General features: G+C 41.7%; 1 protein-coding gene across 1 annotated transcript in view; it reads left to right on the top strand.

The window, feature by feature from the left end:
* Positions 1-17264, top strand: part of LOC145390944 (uncharacterized) — a 188675-nt gene that overhangs the window by 158546 nt on the left and 12865 nt on the right. The window contains exon 3 of the mRNA XM_080265681.1: positions 13588-13650. Coding sequence (XP_080121807.1) covers positions 13588-13650 — 63 coding nt within the window. The remainder of the gene's footprint in view (positions 1-13587; positions 13651-17264) is intronic.

Raw genomic sequence — 17264 nt, 5'->3', positions numbered from 1 at the left:
CTGTGTATATATATATATATATATATATATATATATATATATATATATATATATAAATATATGCACCAACTTCTCAACAATGAGATAAAGAAATAGAAACATTTACATCACCCAGATTATGGAAGAAGAAAAGACAACATATACTATACTCATGGGAGACTTCAATGCAAAAGTTGGGAAGTCGAAAAATGGAGAACCATGTGTATGGGAAAATTTGGAGTGGGAGAAAGGAATGAAAGAGGAGAAATGCCCATAAATTTTGCTGAAATGTTTAACATGAGAATAATGAACACATTCTTTCACAAAAGAACAGGGAGAAAGTGGACCTGGAGAAGCCCAAATGGAGAAATAAAGAATGAAATCGACTTCATTATAGCAGATAAGAATAACAGGATCACAAATGGCACAATTATGAACAAAGTATATATAGGTAGTGATCATAGAATGGTGGGTTGCACAGCCAGATTCAGTTTCAGAAGTGAAAGAAAGAAGATGATTAAAGATAAAAAGATATCTATCTATCTATCTATTGCCAGACGCCTCAATCCCGTTTGGGGTGGCCACAAACAAATCGCCTCCAAGTCGCCCTTTCCCCCGCCATTTCACTGTCCTGCTCCCAACTCACACGCCCCTCTCTCATATACGTCTCCACCCCATCCCTCCATCTCATCCTCGGCCTCCCCTTCCCTCTTCCCCCCTCCACCTCACTCACATACACTCTCTTCGTCAGTCTTTCACCCTCCATCCTCTCCACGTGGCCAAACCACCTCAGTGTGTTCCTCATAATGCTTCCTATCACATCCACATCCACACCACAACGCTCCTTTATATCATCATTCTTCAGCCTGTCTCTCCATGTGACTCCACAGGCTCCTCTTAAGTAACTCATTTCCACTGCTCTCACTCTTGACTTGTGTCTTTCCAGCAACGTCCAAGCTTCACATCCGTACGTTAGAGTTGGTAGCACAATACTGTCATGTTGTAACTTTTTCACTTCCATGCTCAATTCCCTGTTTCTTATCACTGCTTTCAAAGAACCAGCAACCTTTCCTCCCTGCTGTACCCTTTCAAGCACTTCACCCTCCAAACCTCCATCCTTACTCATCACACTACCCAACTACTTAAACGTACTCACATTTTCCAATTCCTCACCATCCAACCTCGCTGTACATTCACTGACTTCACCTCTCTCAAAGACCATCACTTTACTCTTCCCTACATTCACCTTTAGATTCCATTTCTTACACACTCTCACAAACTCATCCACCAAGCCTTGCAGCTCCCCTTCGTCTTCACTCAACAACACAGTATCATCTGTAGACAATAGTACAGGGAGTTTCCAAACACTATCCTCTCTCACCAGGGCCACTCCAACATCCACTACCCTACCTTGTACCTCTTTTATTACCCCATCCATGTACAGATTGAACCACCATGGATACATGACACATCCCTGTTTCAACCAAACTTTCAAAGAGAAAAATTCACTTAGTTCACCATCCACACGCACTGCAGCCTTCGCACCATCGTACATACTGTTCACAGCATTCAACAACTTCCCATCTACTCCATATATTCTTAACACTTTCCACAATCCTTGTCTATCCACCCTGTCATATGCTTTCTCCAAATCCATGAAAGCCGCATACAACTTCTTTTCCTTCTCTAGAAACTTTTCCACTAAAGATGTAAGAATGAATATCTGATCTACACAACCTCTTCCCTTCCTAAAGCCTCCCTGTTCATCTCCAACTAATTTCTCTGTTCTTTCTCTAACTCTGTCAATAAGTATCCTACCATACACTTTTCCTATTATACTAAGAAGACAAATGCCCCTATGATTACGACACACTTCATTTTCCCCTTTTCCTTTGTACAAGGGAATAATTATACCTGACTTCCAATCCTCCGGGAGTCTACCTTCCTCCTAGGCCAATCTGCACATCTTCCACATCCATTCTACTACTATCTCTCTCCCATGCTTCAGCATTTCACCACACACTCCATCAATTCCTGGGGCTTTCCCCGATTTAACTTTCTTCATTGCTTCCACAACTTCTATCCTACTGATTTCTTCCTGTCTTCTCACCTCCCTCCTTCTCCCAGCCATTCCCCAGCCACTTATACTCGCATTACTTCCATCCTCTACGTTCAACAAATCCTTAAAGTGTTCTCTCCATCTGCTCACTTTTTCTCCCTTCTCAGCTAGTAATCTACCATTTTTATCTTTCACTCCCCTGCTAACTTCACATCCACCCTGTCTTACTCTTTTCACCTCTTTCCAGAACATTTTCTTACAGTCCCTCCACTTTACACTCAAATTCCTTCCAAATTCCTCATCCACTCTCTTCTTACTCTCTCTTACTAATCTTTTCACCTCTCTCTTTCTTTCTACATATAACTCTCTCTTCCGCCTCTCAACTTCTTCCACGCCCCTATTTCTCATCCATTCATTGTATGCTTTCTTCTTTTGTGCCACAGCCTGTTTCACCTCTTCAGTCCACCACGCTGTTCCTTGCACCCCCCTCCGTCTTCTCTTCCTTCCACACACCACATCACATGCTGCACATATTTCTTCTGTAAATATCCTACACACACCTTCCACGTCTCCCATCTGCTCCATTTCATATTTGCCCAATCGTTCCTCCACTTCTCTCTTATACTCTGCCATTTTCTCATCCTCTTGTAACCTTTCCACTCTCCTTGCGACTACTCCTTCCTCTCGTCTTTCCCTTCTTCTGTTCCTCCATCTTACTTGAATTCTAATTCTGGCCACCACCAAGTAGTGGTCAGAAAGTCCACTCTCCCAACCTCTATAAACTCTTGCATCCATTACACATCTTCGCATCCTTTCATCCACACACACATAATCAATCATTGCCTTCCTTTCATTCAGTTCACCACCCACCCTTTTCATCACTCGCCATGTATACCTGTGGATCATTTTATGCCTGAAGAGGGTATTGGTTATCACCAACCCCCTCCCAGCACAAATGTCCACTAATGCACTCCCATTCTCATCTATCTCAGCAGGCACACCCCACTCACCAACTATTCCATCCACCTTCACATTCCCAACTTTACCATTCATATCGCCAATCAAAAACACTCTCTCATTCCTTCCAAACTTATCCATGCACACTTCTACATTTGTCCAGAACTCTCCTCTCACTCTTCTAGCACGATCTTGCGTTGGCGCATACACACACACAATCGCCCACATTTGTATTCCAGCTCTCAATTTTACCCACACAATCCTTGACCCAACTGATCCATACTGTCTTATGCTCCTCTTCCATCTTTTACTCACAATTATACATACTCCTTCCTTTGCCCTCTCATTCTCACCTACTCCTGCACATATACCCCATCCATACTCCCATTCTCTCACATTTTCTCCTCTCCATTTTGTTTCAATTATTCCACATACATCCACTTTCGCACCCTCAAGCATCTCGACAATCTCACTCTCTTTCACCTCATCATTCGCTCCCCTTACATTCCAGGTTCCAATAACCATGTCCTTTGTCCGGTCCTTGGTCGTCATCGTTTGGTCAGTCCTTGAACGAGGCTTATTGTTTTTTTGTTTTTTTTAGGTAGTTGTTTTCCGGGGAGGGGCACTAACCCTCCGCCAACCCTTTTAGTCGCCTTTTACGACAAGCAGGGATACTGGGGGAGTATTCTTGAAAAAAAAAAAAAACTACCCCCAGGGGTAATAGATAAAGATATGCCCAATATTAATAAACGAAAACAAAGCAGCCTTTTAGTTGGAAATAAGGAACAAATTTCATGCTCTAAGTAATCCTGAGTGTGACATTGATGAGCTGAATGAAAGACTAACAAAAGTGCTAAGAGCATCAGCGGAGGTAGTAGGAAAACCTAATACAACCTAAGCCAAGAAATATTCAGAAAAGACACTCAAGGTTATGAAAAAGCGAAGAGAAAGGGAAGTAAAAACAAAGAAAGACGAAATAGAACGAACGGAATTAATTAAGTTTATCAGCAAAAGACAAAGAGAAGAAAAAAGAAAGAGAAACATGGATCAGATCAAAGAAACCATCAAAAATGGAAAAAGTCTGAAACAGGCCCGAAGTAAAATGGCGCGAGGAAAGCAACAAATGACATAACTGAAAGAAGAAAACAGTGAAATCATTAAATGCCGAGATAAGATCGTGAAAAGGTTGAAGAATTTTACAAAGAACTCTATGCATCAAAGACAGTAGTACCAACAGCTAACTTTTCAGTTACAAAAATGAAATACCTGAGGTAACACCAGACGAAGTAAATATTTCTCTTAAAAATATGAAAAGAGGGAAGGCTCCGGGAGAAGATTGAATAGTAACAGATTTACTGCTGGATGCAGGAGTAGAAGTACAAAACAGGTTTGTTCACATATTTACCCACTGTATCAAACAGAAGAAAATTCCCAAAACATGGTGTAATGCAATAGTTATTTTACTCTACAAAAAAGGTGACTCAAAAGATCTTAGTAACTATCGACCCATTAGATTATTATCAGTCATTTACAAACTCTTCACTAAAGTCCTTACGAACAGAATAACAACAGTTTTGGAGGAAAACCAACCTCGTAAACAGGCAGGATTCCGAAGCGGGTATTCAACCATCGATCATCTACATACAGTGAATCAGCTAATTGAGAAAACTACAGAATATAATAAACCACTGTGCTTAGGTTTTGCTGATTCCGAAAAGGCTTTTGATTCAGTGGGGCAGATAGCGATTATAAATTCACTACGAGAACAAGGAGTGAATGAGAACATTGTAAAACTGCTCGAAAACATATATAAAGAGGGAACTGCAACAGTTAAATTATATAAGGACTCGGAAAAAATTAAGATTGAGAAGGGCGTGCGTCAGGGAGATACAATTTCACCAAAATTATTTACAGCATGCCTAGAAAGTTTTTTCAGAAAGTTAGACTGGGAAAATAAAGGAGTGAACATAGATGGAGAAAAGCTAAACCATTTAAGATTTGCAGATGACATTGTCCTAATCTCAGAAACAGCGGAGGCATTGCAAGAAATGTTAAATGACCTGAACAGAGAAAGTCTGAAAGTAGGACTGAAGATGAACCTGAGTAAAACTAAAGTAATGTTTAATCCACAAACACCAAAGAGCGTCATAAGAATAAGCGATGAAATTCTTGAAGAAGTTGAGGAGTACAACTACTTGGGACAAATACTAAAATTAACAAACGATCATTATAGCGAAATAAAAAGACGCATTACAATTGGATGGAAAGCTTTCGGTAAACATAGAGACATTATGAAAAGTAGCTTGCCAGTTTGTATGAAATGAAAAGTATATAACGAATGTATAATTCCAGTTATGACGTATGGTTGTGAGACCTGGAAACTGACAAAATCGATGGAAAATAAATTAACCCATTGGAGCCCAGTGTCCACAGTACTGGACAGAACTGGGAATTTTCACAACTAAATACAGTGGGGAACACCCGGGTAGGGACCACTGAGCTTCGCGACTATGAGCCGATAGGCAGAGGGCGATACGCTTAGTACCCTCCCAGAACAATGCCTCTTCCAGCAACTCTGGGATCCAATGGGTTAATCCGTTCTCAGAGAGCATTGGAAAGGTCAATGTTGGGAATATTTTTAAGAAACAGGAAAAGATCAACTTGGGTGAGAAAGCAGACTAAAGTCAAAGATATTATATAAGTTATAAAAAAACAGAAATGGAGGTGGGCAGGCCATATAGCAAGAATAAGGGATAACCGATGGAGCAAGAGGCTGACAAACTGGATACCAAGAGATTGTAAGTGTAGCAGAAAAAGGCCAGTCAGGAGATGGAGAGATGAGATAGAGAAATTTACAGGGAAAACGTGGCAAAGATTGGCTCAGTCAAGGAATTCGTGGAAAAGGTTGGGGGAGGCCTTTGTTCAGCAGTGGACTAGTTATGGCTGATGATGATGATGATGATGATGATGATGATGATGATGATCTCTCTCTCTCTCTCTCTCTCTCTCTCTCTCTCTCTCTATATATATATATATATATATATATATATATATATATATATATATATATATATATATATATATATATATATATATATAACAAACCGTAACCAAACACTAAAAAAGGTCACATCACTCTGATGAATCCAGTCTCCCTCAAGAAAGCCACCAATTTATCAGTTATAACAAGATCCCTATCACCCAAGATGGTTGAAATGGTGAATGGATTGTCTGCTGTGTCATAGTAAATTATAAATGAAGCACATTCACGAATAAACTGCCGACAGTGCAGGATGATATGACCGATATATAACACAGCACCACAGATGTCACAGTGTGGAGAGAATAGTTTTTCATTAAATGGCGACATGTTGGTGAGACGTGTGCAGTTTAAACGCAATCGGGCCAATATTTTTTCTTCCAGGAGACTGCAAAGATTTTCATTATCCCACTAAACATGGAGGGGCTTGCTGGTTGGAATATTCAGTCTAATCTACTGACCTTGCCACAGAAGATGTATAGGACTGTTTCCGAGAAAGAGACTCGACTATAGATCACTAGGAAAGCCAACAAGTCTCCTCGAGTTCTACAGCTGACTTTGCATGTAAGCCAGCCTGCTCGTTGTCATAGATATGACAATGATCAGGCACCCAGATCAGCGTGAATGACTTGTTGGACGAATGCATTTATTAGTGATGCATCCTGGATCTTATTACAGACAGTAGTGCAAGAAGCAAAGGCCTAAAGAAATGTCTTAGAACATGATAATATCACAAATGACTCATGCCTTGAGTTGAGAGCGTAGTCTATGGCTTTGTCAATAGCTTAAAATTCGGAAGTAAACACGGAAGTATTAGTTGGACACCAAAACCTGAGGGCACATTCTGCCAGCCACAAAGTAGCACCCATGCATTGACTCGACTTGGAGCCATTGGTGTACAATTGGTGGACCTCATATGATGCACAATGATGTTACAGAACAAGTGGTGGAACTCCGCTGGCAATCATGTAACACCAACAGTGAAGTTACATGACTCCCAAGGTGCTTTATTTTTAAACACCCACTTGTCACAGTCACTGAGCCCCACACCAAGCTACTGAGTCAGTAAGTGGAGGTGAAAGCTGACGAACTCCCCCAGATGATATGGTGTTGTTGACGCATGAGGGTACAGGCCACATGGTCAGTGCCAGATTTTCTGAAGATTCGAATTCTGTATGATAAAATTCGGTGGTCTTGTCGAGTACAGAAGGGAGGTGCATTCGCCTATACTTCCATTCAAGTTACACGTGTACACCTTAAGCTCCAAGATGCATTTGCCAACATTTATTCTGCAACACATCCAGTCTCCTCACTGTGACATCAGATACCAACCCATATACATGTGAGCCATGATCCACCTTAGACCTCGTAAGGAACTGGTACACCACTATTTGTCAGGATTTTCTGTTGGCTCCCCAAGCAGTACCCAGTAGGCACTTTAGGACATTTAATGGTTTATTGCAAGGAGCCATTAAACTGTTAACACAATACTTAAAGTTCAATCTCCAATCAAAATGGAAACCCAGAAATTAGACAGACCTTTGAAATGGTACCGCCTGATTATCCAAAGTCAAATGCAAATCAAGAACATTACGGGTGTTAAAAACTACAGCAGCACACATAGGGATGGAAAACTTAAATCCCCACTCCAAGGCCCACTGGTTGATGGAATCAAAGGCCACTTGAATCCACCTAGCCGAAAATTGTGCACTATAGGAAGAGTGCCATATTGCACAGTCGTCAGTACTGAGTGAGTTAAGATTACTTGGGACTGGAGCTGATTAAATTTATCATTGTTCATAATAATAATAAAAGTGAGACCAAGCACACTTCTCTGAGGAACCTTGTTTCATCTATAAAAATAACTGATGTTGTGTTATGGAGCAATTTGGCACGGAAAGTTTTGTCCCTTAACCTGCTGCATGCCAGTGACGCTTTAAAATGGTCTGAGAAAAATCTGCAGTCAGTGTCAATGCCGTTTAAAAACGACTTAAAATTAAAACATTCACTGTGACTGCATTTTTCTAGATTCGCGGGTAAAAATTGGCAGGCATGTATGTTAACTGTTCCTCTATCATGGCCCAGGCGGTCAAGGCCATACACCCACTTGCTCCCCCCCCCTCATCCTCGCTTTGCCTCACTCTGCCTGTGAGCCTCACCCCGTTTTGTACATAATGAGGGCATGTTGTAAATATTTCCATGTAAGTGCAGGGACTAAACATAGTTAAATCAAGTTGTAAATACTTTCTTGTAAGTGTAAGAACCATACATAGTGAAGTCAAGTTGTAAATACCTTCTTGTAAGTGCCAGGACTGTACATAGTGAAGTCAGGTTGTACCAATCGTCAAGTAAGTGTAAGACAATGCATTCAGAGTGAGAGAGAGAAGCAAATTGTGACAGATGTTGAAGTATTAAGTAACCAGAAAAGTGTACTGAACACTGCTATACCTTCCCAGCATAAATATCTGAGTCTACGTTACATAGAAAACGGTGAGAGAGCGGAAATATCTGTATACGAGTATGCAGGACTCAATAAATCCCATTTCAGTGACTATTTGAATGGTGAAATTCGTTGATTTCACATCAATGACTATCATTTTAATTAAAAAAAAAAAAAAAGGTCAAAAAAAGACCGGCACACTTACAGACATCAGCAAAACTCTGCACTAGCCTACCAAGTTCTCGTCCAGTACTTGCAAGCAGTACTGCATCATCAGCATACAACAAATTTGAGATATTCCATAGTGGGTCATCCCTGACAGAACCCATACTGACGATCAGAAAGAAGATTGTGATGGGAAAGACGCTTTAAAATTTTCCTGTTAAGAACTGACTCGAAAACTTTTGAGACACAGGATGTTAAAGCAATTGGACAATAGAGAGTTGGGAACAGTCACCCTTCTTTGGGACTGGCTGAATGAAAGCTAACTTCCAGCAAGAAGGGAAGGTACAAGTTGAAAGACAATGGCAAAAGGGTTTACCTAGGCAGGGTGTAAGCACAGAAGCACAGTTCTTGAGGACAACAGGAGGGACTTCATCAGGCCCTTATGCCTTGTTAGTATTAAGGCAAGTGATGGCAGAAAATACATCAGGTGAAGAAATTTTAATGTCAGCCATGAGGAAGTCAGAGGGGGAAGTGAGGAACAGCACCGGAATCGTCTAAGGTGGAACTGTAAGAGAAAGTCCGAGCAAAGAGATCTGCTTTATCAGTAGAAGAAATAACTACAGAGCCATCAGAGTAGAAAATAGGAGAGAAGGATGATGAGGTAAAGTTGTTAGAAAGGTTTCTGGCAAGGTGCCAGAAGGAGCGGGAAGAATTCGAGTTGGAGAGCTGAGAGCATTTAGTATGGATGAAATTATTTTTAGCAGAGCGAAGAAAAGACTTAGCATGATTCCGAGCAGAAACATAAACAAGATGTGATTCAGGGGTGGGTTGGCTCTGGTACCTTTTATAGGCCCTCTCCTTGTTGTGGGCAGCATTAGAACAAGCGTGATAAAAGCAAGGCTTTCTTGCATTAGTCAAAAGATATGAGAAGGCAAAGTATGCTTCCATGCCCGAAAGAATAACCTCCATAATGAGCAAGGCACACTCAGATGGCTCCTGGCCATGGAAACAATAATCATTCCAAGGAAAATCAAAGAAGTACTGCCTGAGGGCCTCCCAATCCGCTGCTCCAAAGTGCCACAGTTGAGGTTTCTTTGGAGAGTACACAGGCTGTACCGGAGCGATAGGACAGGTCAAAGTAATAAGGTTGTGATTGGAGGAGTCTAATTGAGAGGAAAGATTAACAGTGTAAGCAGAAGGATTGGTTGTAGGTAAGGTCAAGTATGTTGGAGGTCTCTCCAAAGCAGTAAGGGATATGGGTAGAGTGCTGTACAAGCTGCTCTAGGTCATTAATGATAGAAAAGATGTAGGCTTATTCATCAGGTAGATCAGTGAAAGGAGAGGAAAGCCAAAGGTGGTGGTGAACATTGAAATCTAGAATGGAGATTTCATAGAAAAGAGAAATGGATAGAATGTGTTCCAACATAGAAGTAAGATAGTTGAAGAAATTTTGATAGTCAGTAGAATCAGGAGATAAGTAAACAGCACAGATATATTTAGTTAGTGAATGGCAGGAAAGCCGAAGCCAGAGAGTAGAGAATTCAGAAGAATCAAGTTCAGGAACATGAGAGCAAGATAAGTCGTTGCGTACATATACACAACAGCCACCTTTGGCTTTGAAATGAGTATATAGAAAGAAGGAGGAAATAGGAAAGGGTTTGCTGTCAGTTGATTCAGACAGCTGGGTCTCTGTCAGGAAGAGAAGGTGAGGTTTAGAGAAGGAGAGGTGGTACGCGACAGAGAGAAAGTTTGAGGAAAGGTCGCGAATGTTGCAAAAATGAAGAAGTGAGTCAGACAGTGGTTCCAGGCATCTCGTTTAGTCGTCCCTGGGAGAGGGGCGTATGGGGGCATTTATTGTCCCCCCCCCCCCGGGGACTCTGAGGCTTGGTTATCATGTGCCATTTTTTTTTTTAAAGGAAGTGTATTGTGTCCTGTGCATGTAGACTGGTGTTAACAGATATTGAAATTTGTATTGGAGAGCATGTTGCCCTACTGTCTGTGTTACTGAAACACTGAAAAATTTCAGCAAGGGAGGATGGTCAGGAACAAGTCCCGAGGGCTGATGAAACTGGAGCTCCAGCTCTCCCTGTAATCAACTTTCCATACACCTTGTGAGTACTGCCCTGCTCGACTGGTGCTACAATCTACTTCTCATAGGCCTTAGAAACCCCTAAAAGTACTTAATTATCGAAAATTTTCCTGGTGGGGCTCACAGTGTCCCCCCAAACCGCCCCGCTGCAGAGGCTCGGTTTGATCGCCTCACAGCACCTCAAGAATCTATAGACATCTTTCTACTGCCCCCCACTTGTGAACTTTCTGGCTACGCCCCTGCATCTTGCTGAGCAAGTTCACGTATTATCTCGTTCCTTCTACAACCATGAGGTCCTTACAGGTGATAATAACTTTGCAGTACTTAATGGAAGACAGGATCCTTGAGTTGACATAATATTGAAACTTGTGCAGTTTAAGCAAGTCCTGAACTTGGAAGGAGTTGGCAGTTTTTACTAGGACGTCCGCATTAGCAAGTTTTTCAACTAGTTCACCTCACCAGCACAGCCATCAGTCCCCTTCATGATAATGAAAGAAGTTTGACTGGCCAAGGAAGTAGACCCAACTGTATGGAGGGTATCAAACAAAGCATTATTAACAGGACATCAGGTGGGGTACTAGTCTAAGGCCGTTCAACGTGGGGGCAGTCAGTCCGTGTATCAGTCACTCCGTCAGAGGCAGCAGGTGAGTCTGCCATAGTAACCACCTCCCTTTGCTGTAGAAGTGGAAAGAAGGAGAAAACCAGCAAGGAAAAGACAGCTGTGGTGAAATATGGTTGAGATTACCTTCTCAACCCACTCTAGGGAGGCCGCGACTGTCAGTTCACACCCTGCAGCGATGAGTGAGGGGATCATTCCAGAGCTGAGTAAGCAAAGGCTATCTATCTATCTATAGCCCGACACCCTAATCCCGCAAAGGGTGGCCGCAGACAAAACGCCTCCAAGTTGCTCTGTCACCCACCATTTGACTACCCTCCCCCCAACTCACCCCCCCCTTCCTCATATACCTCTCAACTCCATCCCTCCACCTCATCCTCGGTCTACCTCTCCCTCTCCCTCCTCCCACCTCACCTACATACACCCTCTTAGTCAGTCTTCCATTCTCCATTCTCTTCACATGTCCAAACCATCTCAGTGTATTTCTCCTAATCTTCTCAACCACATCCACATCCACCCCACAGCGTTCCTTCACTTCTTCATTCGTCAACATGTCCCTCCACGTCACTCCACATGCTCCTCTCAAGTAACTCATTTCCACTGCTCTCACTCTTGACTTGTTCCCCTCTTGCAAGGTCCATGTCTCGCTTCCATACATCAGGGTATGGATCACAATACTATCATGCAGTGACTTCTTAACTTCCATACTCACCTCCTTATTTCTCATCACTGCTTTCAGTGTACCAACAACCTTCCTTGCCTGCTGTACCCTTTCACGCACTTCATCCCCCAAAGTTCCATCCTTACTCATCACACTACCCAAGTACTTGAATGCACTCACATTCTCCATATCCTCACCATCCAACCTCACTGCACACTCTGTGACTTCATTCCTCTCAAACACCATAACTTTACTTTTGTTTACATTAACTTTCAGATTCCTCCTCCTACACACTGTCCCATTTTCATTCACCAAACCTTGCAGCTCCCATTCATCTTCACTCAACAGTACTGTATCATCAGCAAACAGCAACACCGGAAGCTTCCAAATCTCACCCTCATTCAATAGAGCCACCCCCACATCCATTGCCCTACCCTGCACCTCCTTTACAACTCCATCCATGTATATATTAAACAGCCATGGAGACATCACACAACCCTGTTTCAGTCCCACATTGAGATCAAAGAACTCACTCAGCTCACCATCCACTCGCACCGTAACCCTAGCTCCCTCGTACATACTCTTCACAGCACTCAACAATTTTCCCTCCACTCCATATATTCTTAATACCTTCCACAAACCTTGCCTATCTATTCTGTCATAAGCTTTCTCCAAGTCCATGAAGGCAGCATACACTTTCCTTCCCTTCTCTAGATACTTCTCCACTAAACAAAGGCAACCTCAGTAAATAAATACAAACACCTATTGCATCTCTAAACAGGGAAGGGAGGAAAATGTGTACTTGCTAGCCTACCATCAGAAAGCACCTTACAGAGAAAACATACCCAGTGCCAGTGGAGCAACCCTGCAGTTAGAGGAGAGAAAGCATACACGTCCATATATTTCATGACCATGCACAAAGTCCATGTGCGTTCCGAACGTTCGTTCGTTCGTTGAAAGATTTCCTGCACATATAGTGCAGGCCGGGCCATACATTAGCCCGGTCAGTGGGGTATGGGCTGATTAAAAAAACAGTAAGTGGGGAGAACAGGACCTGGGGAATGCCCAGCACACACGTCCTGTCTCCTGACTGGCTTTGTGGTGTGTGTGGTTCCGAACGGAATAGGTACTGCATACATATTGCAGTTACTGCGTTCCTGACGGACGCTCTGACATTTACTCTATAATTTATTAAGGCAATTAAATGCTACTTGTTTAATTATATAGTCATATCAACTTGTATATCTAAGGTAATTAAAAATTAACTTTAAATACTTATTCATGACTCCTTGTCCATGTCTCATTAATACTCTGACGTATCTGCCCGAGAACCAACTCCTGTAACATGTCTTCGTGGCGCCAGAGGACAAGATAAACGGCCGTTTGAATCTGAATGACCTCAGTTTAGCTCATCATAATTTGCCCTTTCCCTTCTCCACATGTACCACTATTTTTTTTTTTTTTCATACAATTTCATTCACACAGTCACAACTTTTGTCTTCAGTGTGTTGAAAGTAAAAGCGTTTTCCTATTCCTCTTGTGTTCCCCTAGGTACCTAACAGTCTTTCTTCTCACTTTCAGTTGACAATGAACCCCGTAGTGGCTATCACCTTCACCGTGGACTTCTTTCTCATGGTCCTACACGTAAGTTGGAGAGAGAGAGAGAGAGAGAGAGAGAGAGAGACAGAGAGACAGAGAAAGAGATTATGTGCGTTTTTATAATATTGTGTGTGCAATATGAACGTGTGTATGTATTCATAAGTGTGTACAAAATTTGTTTAGTTTTATACGGTGTTACATATTCTGATCCAGACTTAGTTTCCTCAGCTGTCAGACGGCTTGAACTGGTCTGGGGCAGCAAAGTCTGGAAAATTCTGCCCATACGTTCTTTTGTTTCTGTATGTTATCTACAAGTATACAGATGGACAATGATAAGTGTTCCTTTGCACACAATGGAAGAGGAGCGTAAGCTTTGCTTACATGAACTCTGCAGTGTGTATGCGTTTGGTAGTGTGTGTTATCGCAGGGAGAGTCCCAGAATATCTTTATTTATTACTGTTATAATAGCCATAGACCTATTAGAGTATTTGGAAATCTGCTTTTTATAATTTAATTTCATTAAATCAGCTCAATTTGATGGGCGTTTACATATAAAAAATAAATTTTGACAGACGGACCATTTCTTATGCATGATTTAATGACTGGATGCCTTGTGAAGTATATGAATGAGCATGGCTTTGCTTCTATGACTAGGATAATTATTTATATGATGAAAATGTGTAAATTTCAATGTTTCAGTTTAATCAAGTTATTTTTATAGGTTACAGAGCACTGTGAAACACATCACCATGAAATCATACACAGACCATAATCTCCATTCTAAGTGACTGTAATGTTCACCACACTCTTGGCTCACTTCTCCATTTGCTGATCCACTTGGTGAACAAGCCTACATCTTTTCATTCCAAAATGACCTGGAGCAACAGTACAGCATCCTACCCATATCCCTAACTCCCCTGAAGAGAGTTACAACATACCTGACTTCTTACTTTGTTAATCTTTTCTCTCTGTTGGGCTCCTTCGAGCACAACCTTTTTATATTAACCTGACCTATTACTCCAGTAAGGCCTGTGGACCCTCCTAAGAAGCAGCGGCTTTGGCATTTTGGAGCTGCTGATTTAGAGTCCTTCAGGCAGTACTTTTTTGTTTTTTCCTGGAACGATTATTGCTCCCATGGTTGAGAGCCATCAGTGTATGACGCATGCATTATGGAGATTATTCTCCCGGGCATGGAACCATATATTCCTTTTTCTTGTTAAGTGATTAATGTACACACATACAAAAAAAAAAAAATGGCTTAATCATGATTGTTCAAAATAATGCTGTCCACAACAAGGAGAGAGCCTACAAAAGGTATCAGACCCAACCTACCCCTGAACCCTGAATCTCATCTGTATCATGTCTCTGCCCAGAAGCTTTCCAAGCCCCTTCTCTACTTTGCGAAAAATAAAATCATTCGTACTTAATGCTCTCAGTTCTCCAACTCGCTTCTGGCACCTTGCCAACAGCCGTTCCAACAACTTTATTTCATCCTCTCTTCCTCCTGTCTTGCGATCTGATGGTTCTGTTGATGTTTCTTCTACTGCAAAATGCAGAACTCCTTGCCTAGACTTTCTCCTCCAATTCTACTTCAAACGATTCCGGCGCTGTTCCGCCATACCTTCTCCTCTCTGGCATCCTCATGACTGACATTAAAATTTCTTCAGCTGATATACTTTTTGCCCTCACTGGCCTCAATACTAACAAAGCATATGGGCCTGATAGGTACCTCCTATTGTCCTCAAGAACTGTGCTTCAGTGCTTACACTCTGCCTAGGTAAACTCTTTCCCTTTCATCTGTCGACTTGTACCTTTCCTATGTGCTGAAAGTTTGCTATCATTCAGACTCTTAAATAAGGGTTACCATTCCCAGCCCTCTAACTATCTCCCAATTGCTTTAACACATAGTATTTTTAAAGTTTTTGAACCCGTTATTAAAAAAGAAAAAAAATACAACACCCTTCCTATCACAAGCTTTTTTCAGGCTGCCAGTGTGGGCTCTACCAGGGATGCACCACTGGCAATCTTCCCACCTTTTCAGGCTCCTGGTCATCCTTCTTCTGTACTTTGGCGAAAGCATTGCCATTGCACCTGACATCTCAAAGGCTTTCGATCGAGACTGGCAAAAATCTTTAATCTTAAAACCGTCCTCTTACAGTTTCTATCTTTGTATCTGTGCCTTCACCTCTAGTTTATTTTTTATTTTTTCGGCCGTTCTATAGCTACTGTTGGAGATGGCCACCATTCTTCTTCTAGAGCTATCAATAGCGTTGTTCCTCATGGTTTTGTCCTATCACCAACTCTTTTCAATTCCATTCATCAGTAATCATCTAAGCTGTACATCTAACCCTATCCACTCATACGTTGATAACTCCGCTCTCCTCTTTTTCATTCGCTTCTTGCAGCGTCCATTTCAACAGTTACTTCAGCAAGCAAGGGATGAGGCTGTGGCACACTTCGCCCATTCGCGCCCAGTGACCTCAATATAGAACGGAACAGGGCATTTTCAAAAGTTGATAAAGAAAGGAACCCCAGGGTAGGGACCTATAAGCTTCGCGACTGCAAAGGGCAGCATGCTTCGTTCCCTTCCAGCACAGTCCCTGACACAGGAACCCTGGGAACTAATGGGTTAATGTCTGACTTGGCTCATATCTGTGAATGGGGTTATTCGTGTTGTTTGTATTGCGTCAAAAACTAAGCTCTCACATCTTTCGACCAGTAAAAATCTTCCACAGAGATACAATTTATTTTTAATAATACTCAACTCACTTCTGCATCATCTCTAAACATATGAGTACTTATGGTTTTATTCTCACGGGCTTAATCTTTGAAAGATCATATTACGTCTCCGTGACGTCTTCACCCCCAAACAGATGTTGACTTTATACACAGGTTTTTATTTGCCCTTGGGTCGATTACAGCTCTCCACATACAGGATCTCTCAACAAGGTGGAGTCTAAGTCCTTTTGTACTATTAATTTTTCTTTTCTTTCTGGCTGCCTTCAACCTTTTGTCTCTCCTAAGCACTTCTGCATCTCTATTGCAATTTCAATGGTAACCGCTCCTCTGGACAGTCTGCTTGCCTCCAGCCACCACTACAGTCAGTGTGTAACACCTGTCTGGCAGCAAACTCTCATCCCTTTTCTGTCCAGCTCTGTAATGCAAGAGTTAAAAGTTACTCCAAGTCATGCATGTATGCAAGAGGTCAGGTCTGGAATTGTCTTCCTCTGTTTGTATTTCGTACTGACCTCCAGTCTTTTAAATGCATAGTGTCCACTCATCTCGAACTGATCTTGATTTCGGCTCTCTGTTATTTTTTTTTATCTAAGAGGGAGCACTCATGTCGGTTTCCAGCCTTTGTTTCCTTGTTCCTTGCATTTAATCAAGTAAAACACAAAATGAAAATAACTGCAAAATAAAAACAATAAGAAAAAGAGAAACATAAATAATGAATCTCCCAGGAAACCAATATGCAATAATTGTACCTAAATCTAGGAATACTAAGTTGTTCACAGTCAGCCATAGTACGTGGACTGACATGTCTCTGCAACTTTTTGTTGAACATAATCACTATGGTGAAAAAGACAAGATCTATGTAATAAGTTACTGTATGAGTACAATACAGAAACTGGATATGAACAAGACAATTAGTATGGATT

This window comes from Coenobita brevimanus, chromosome 16 (genome assembly GCF_032717465.1).
Source record: "Coenobita brevimanus isolate Jiangsu-jjx chromosome 16, ASM3271746v2, whole genome shotgun sequence".
NCBI lineage: Eukaryota > Metazoa > Arthropoda > Malacostraca > Decapoda > Coenobitidae > Coenobita > Coenobita brevimanus.
This window is presented reverse-complemented; position numbering and strand designations above follow the sequence as displayed.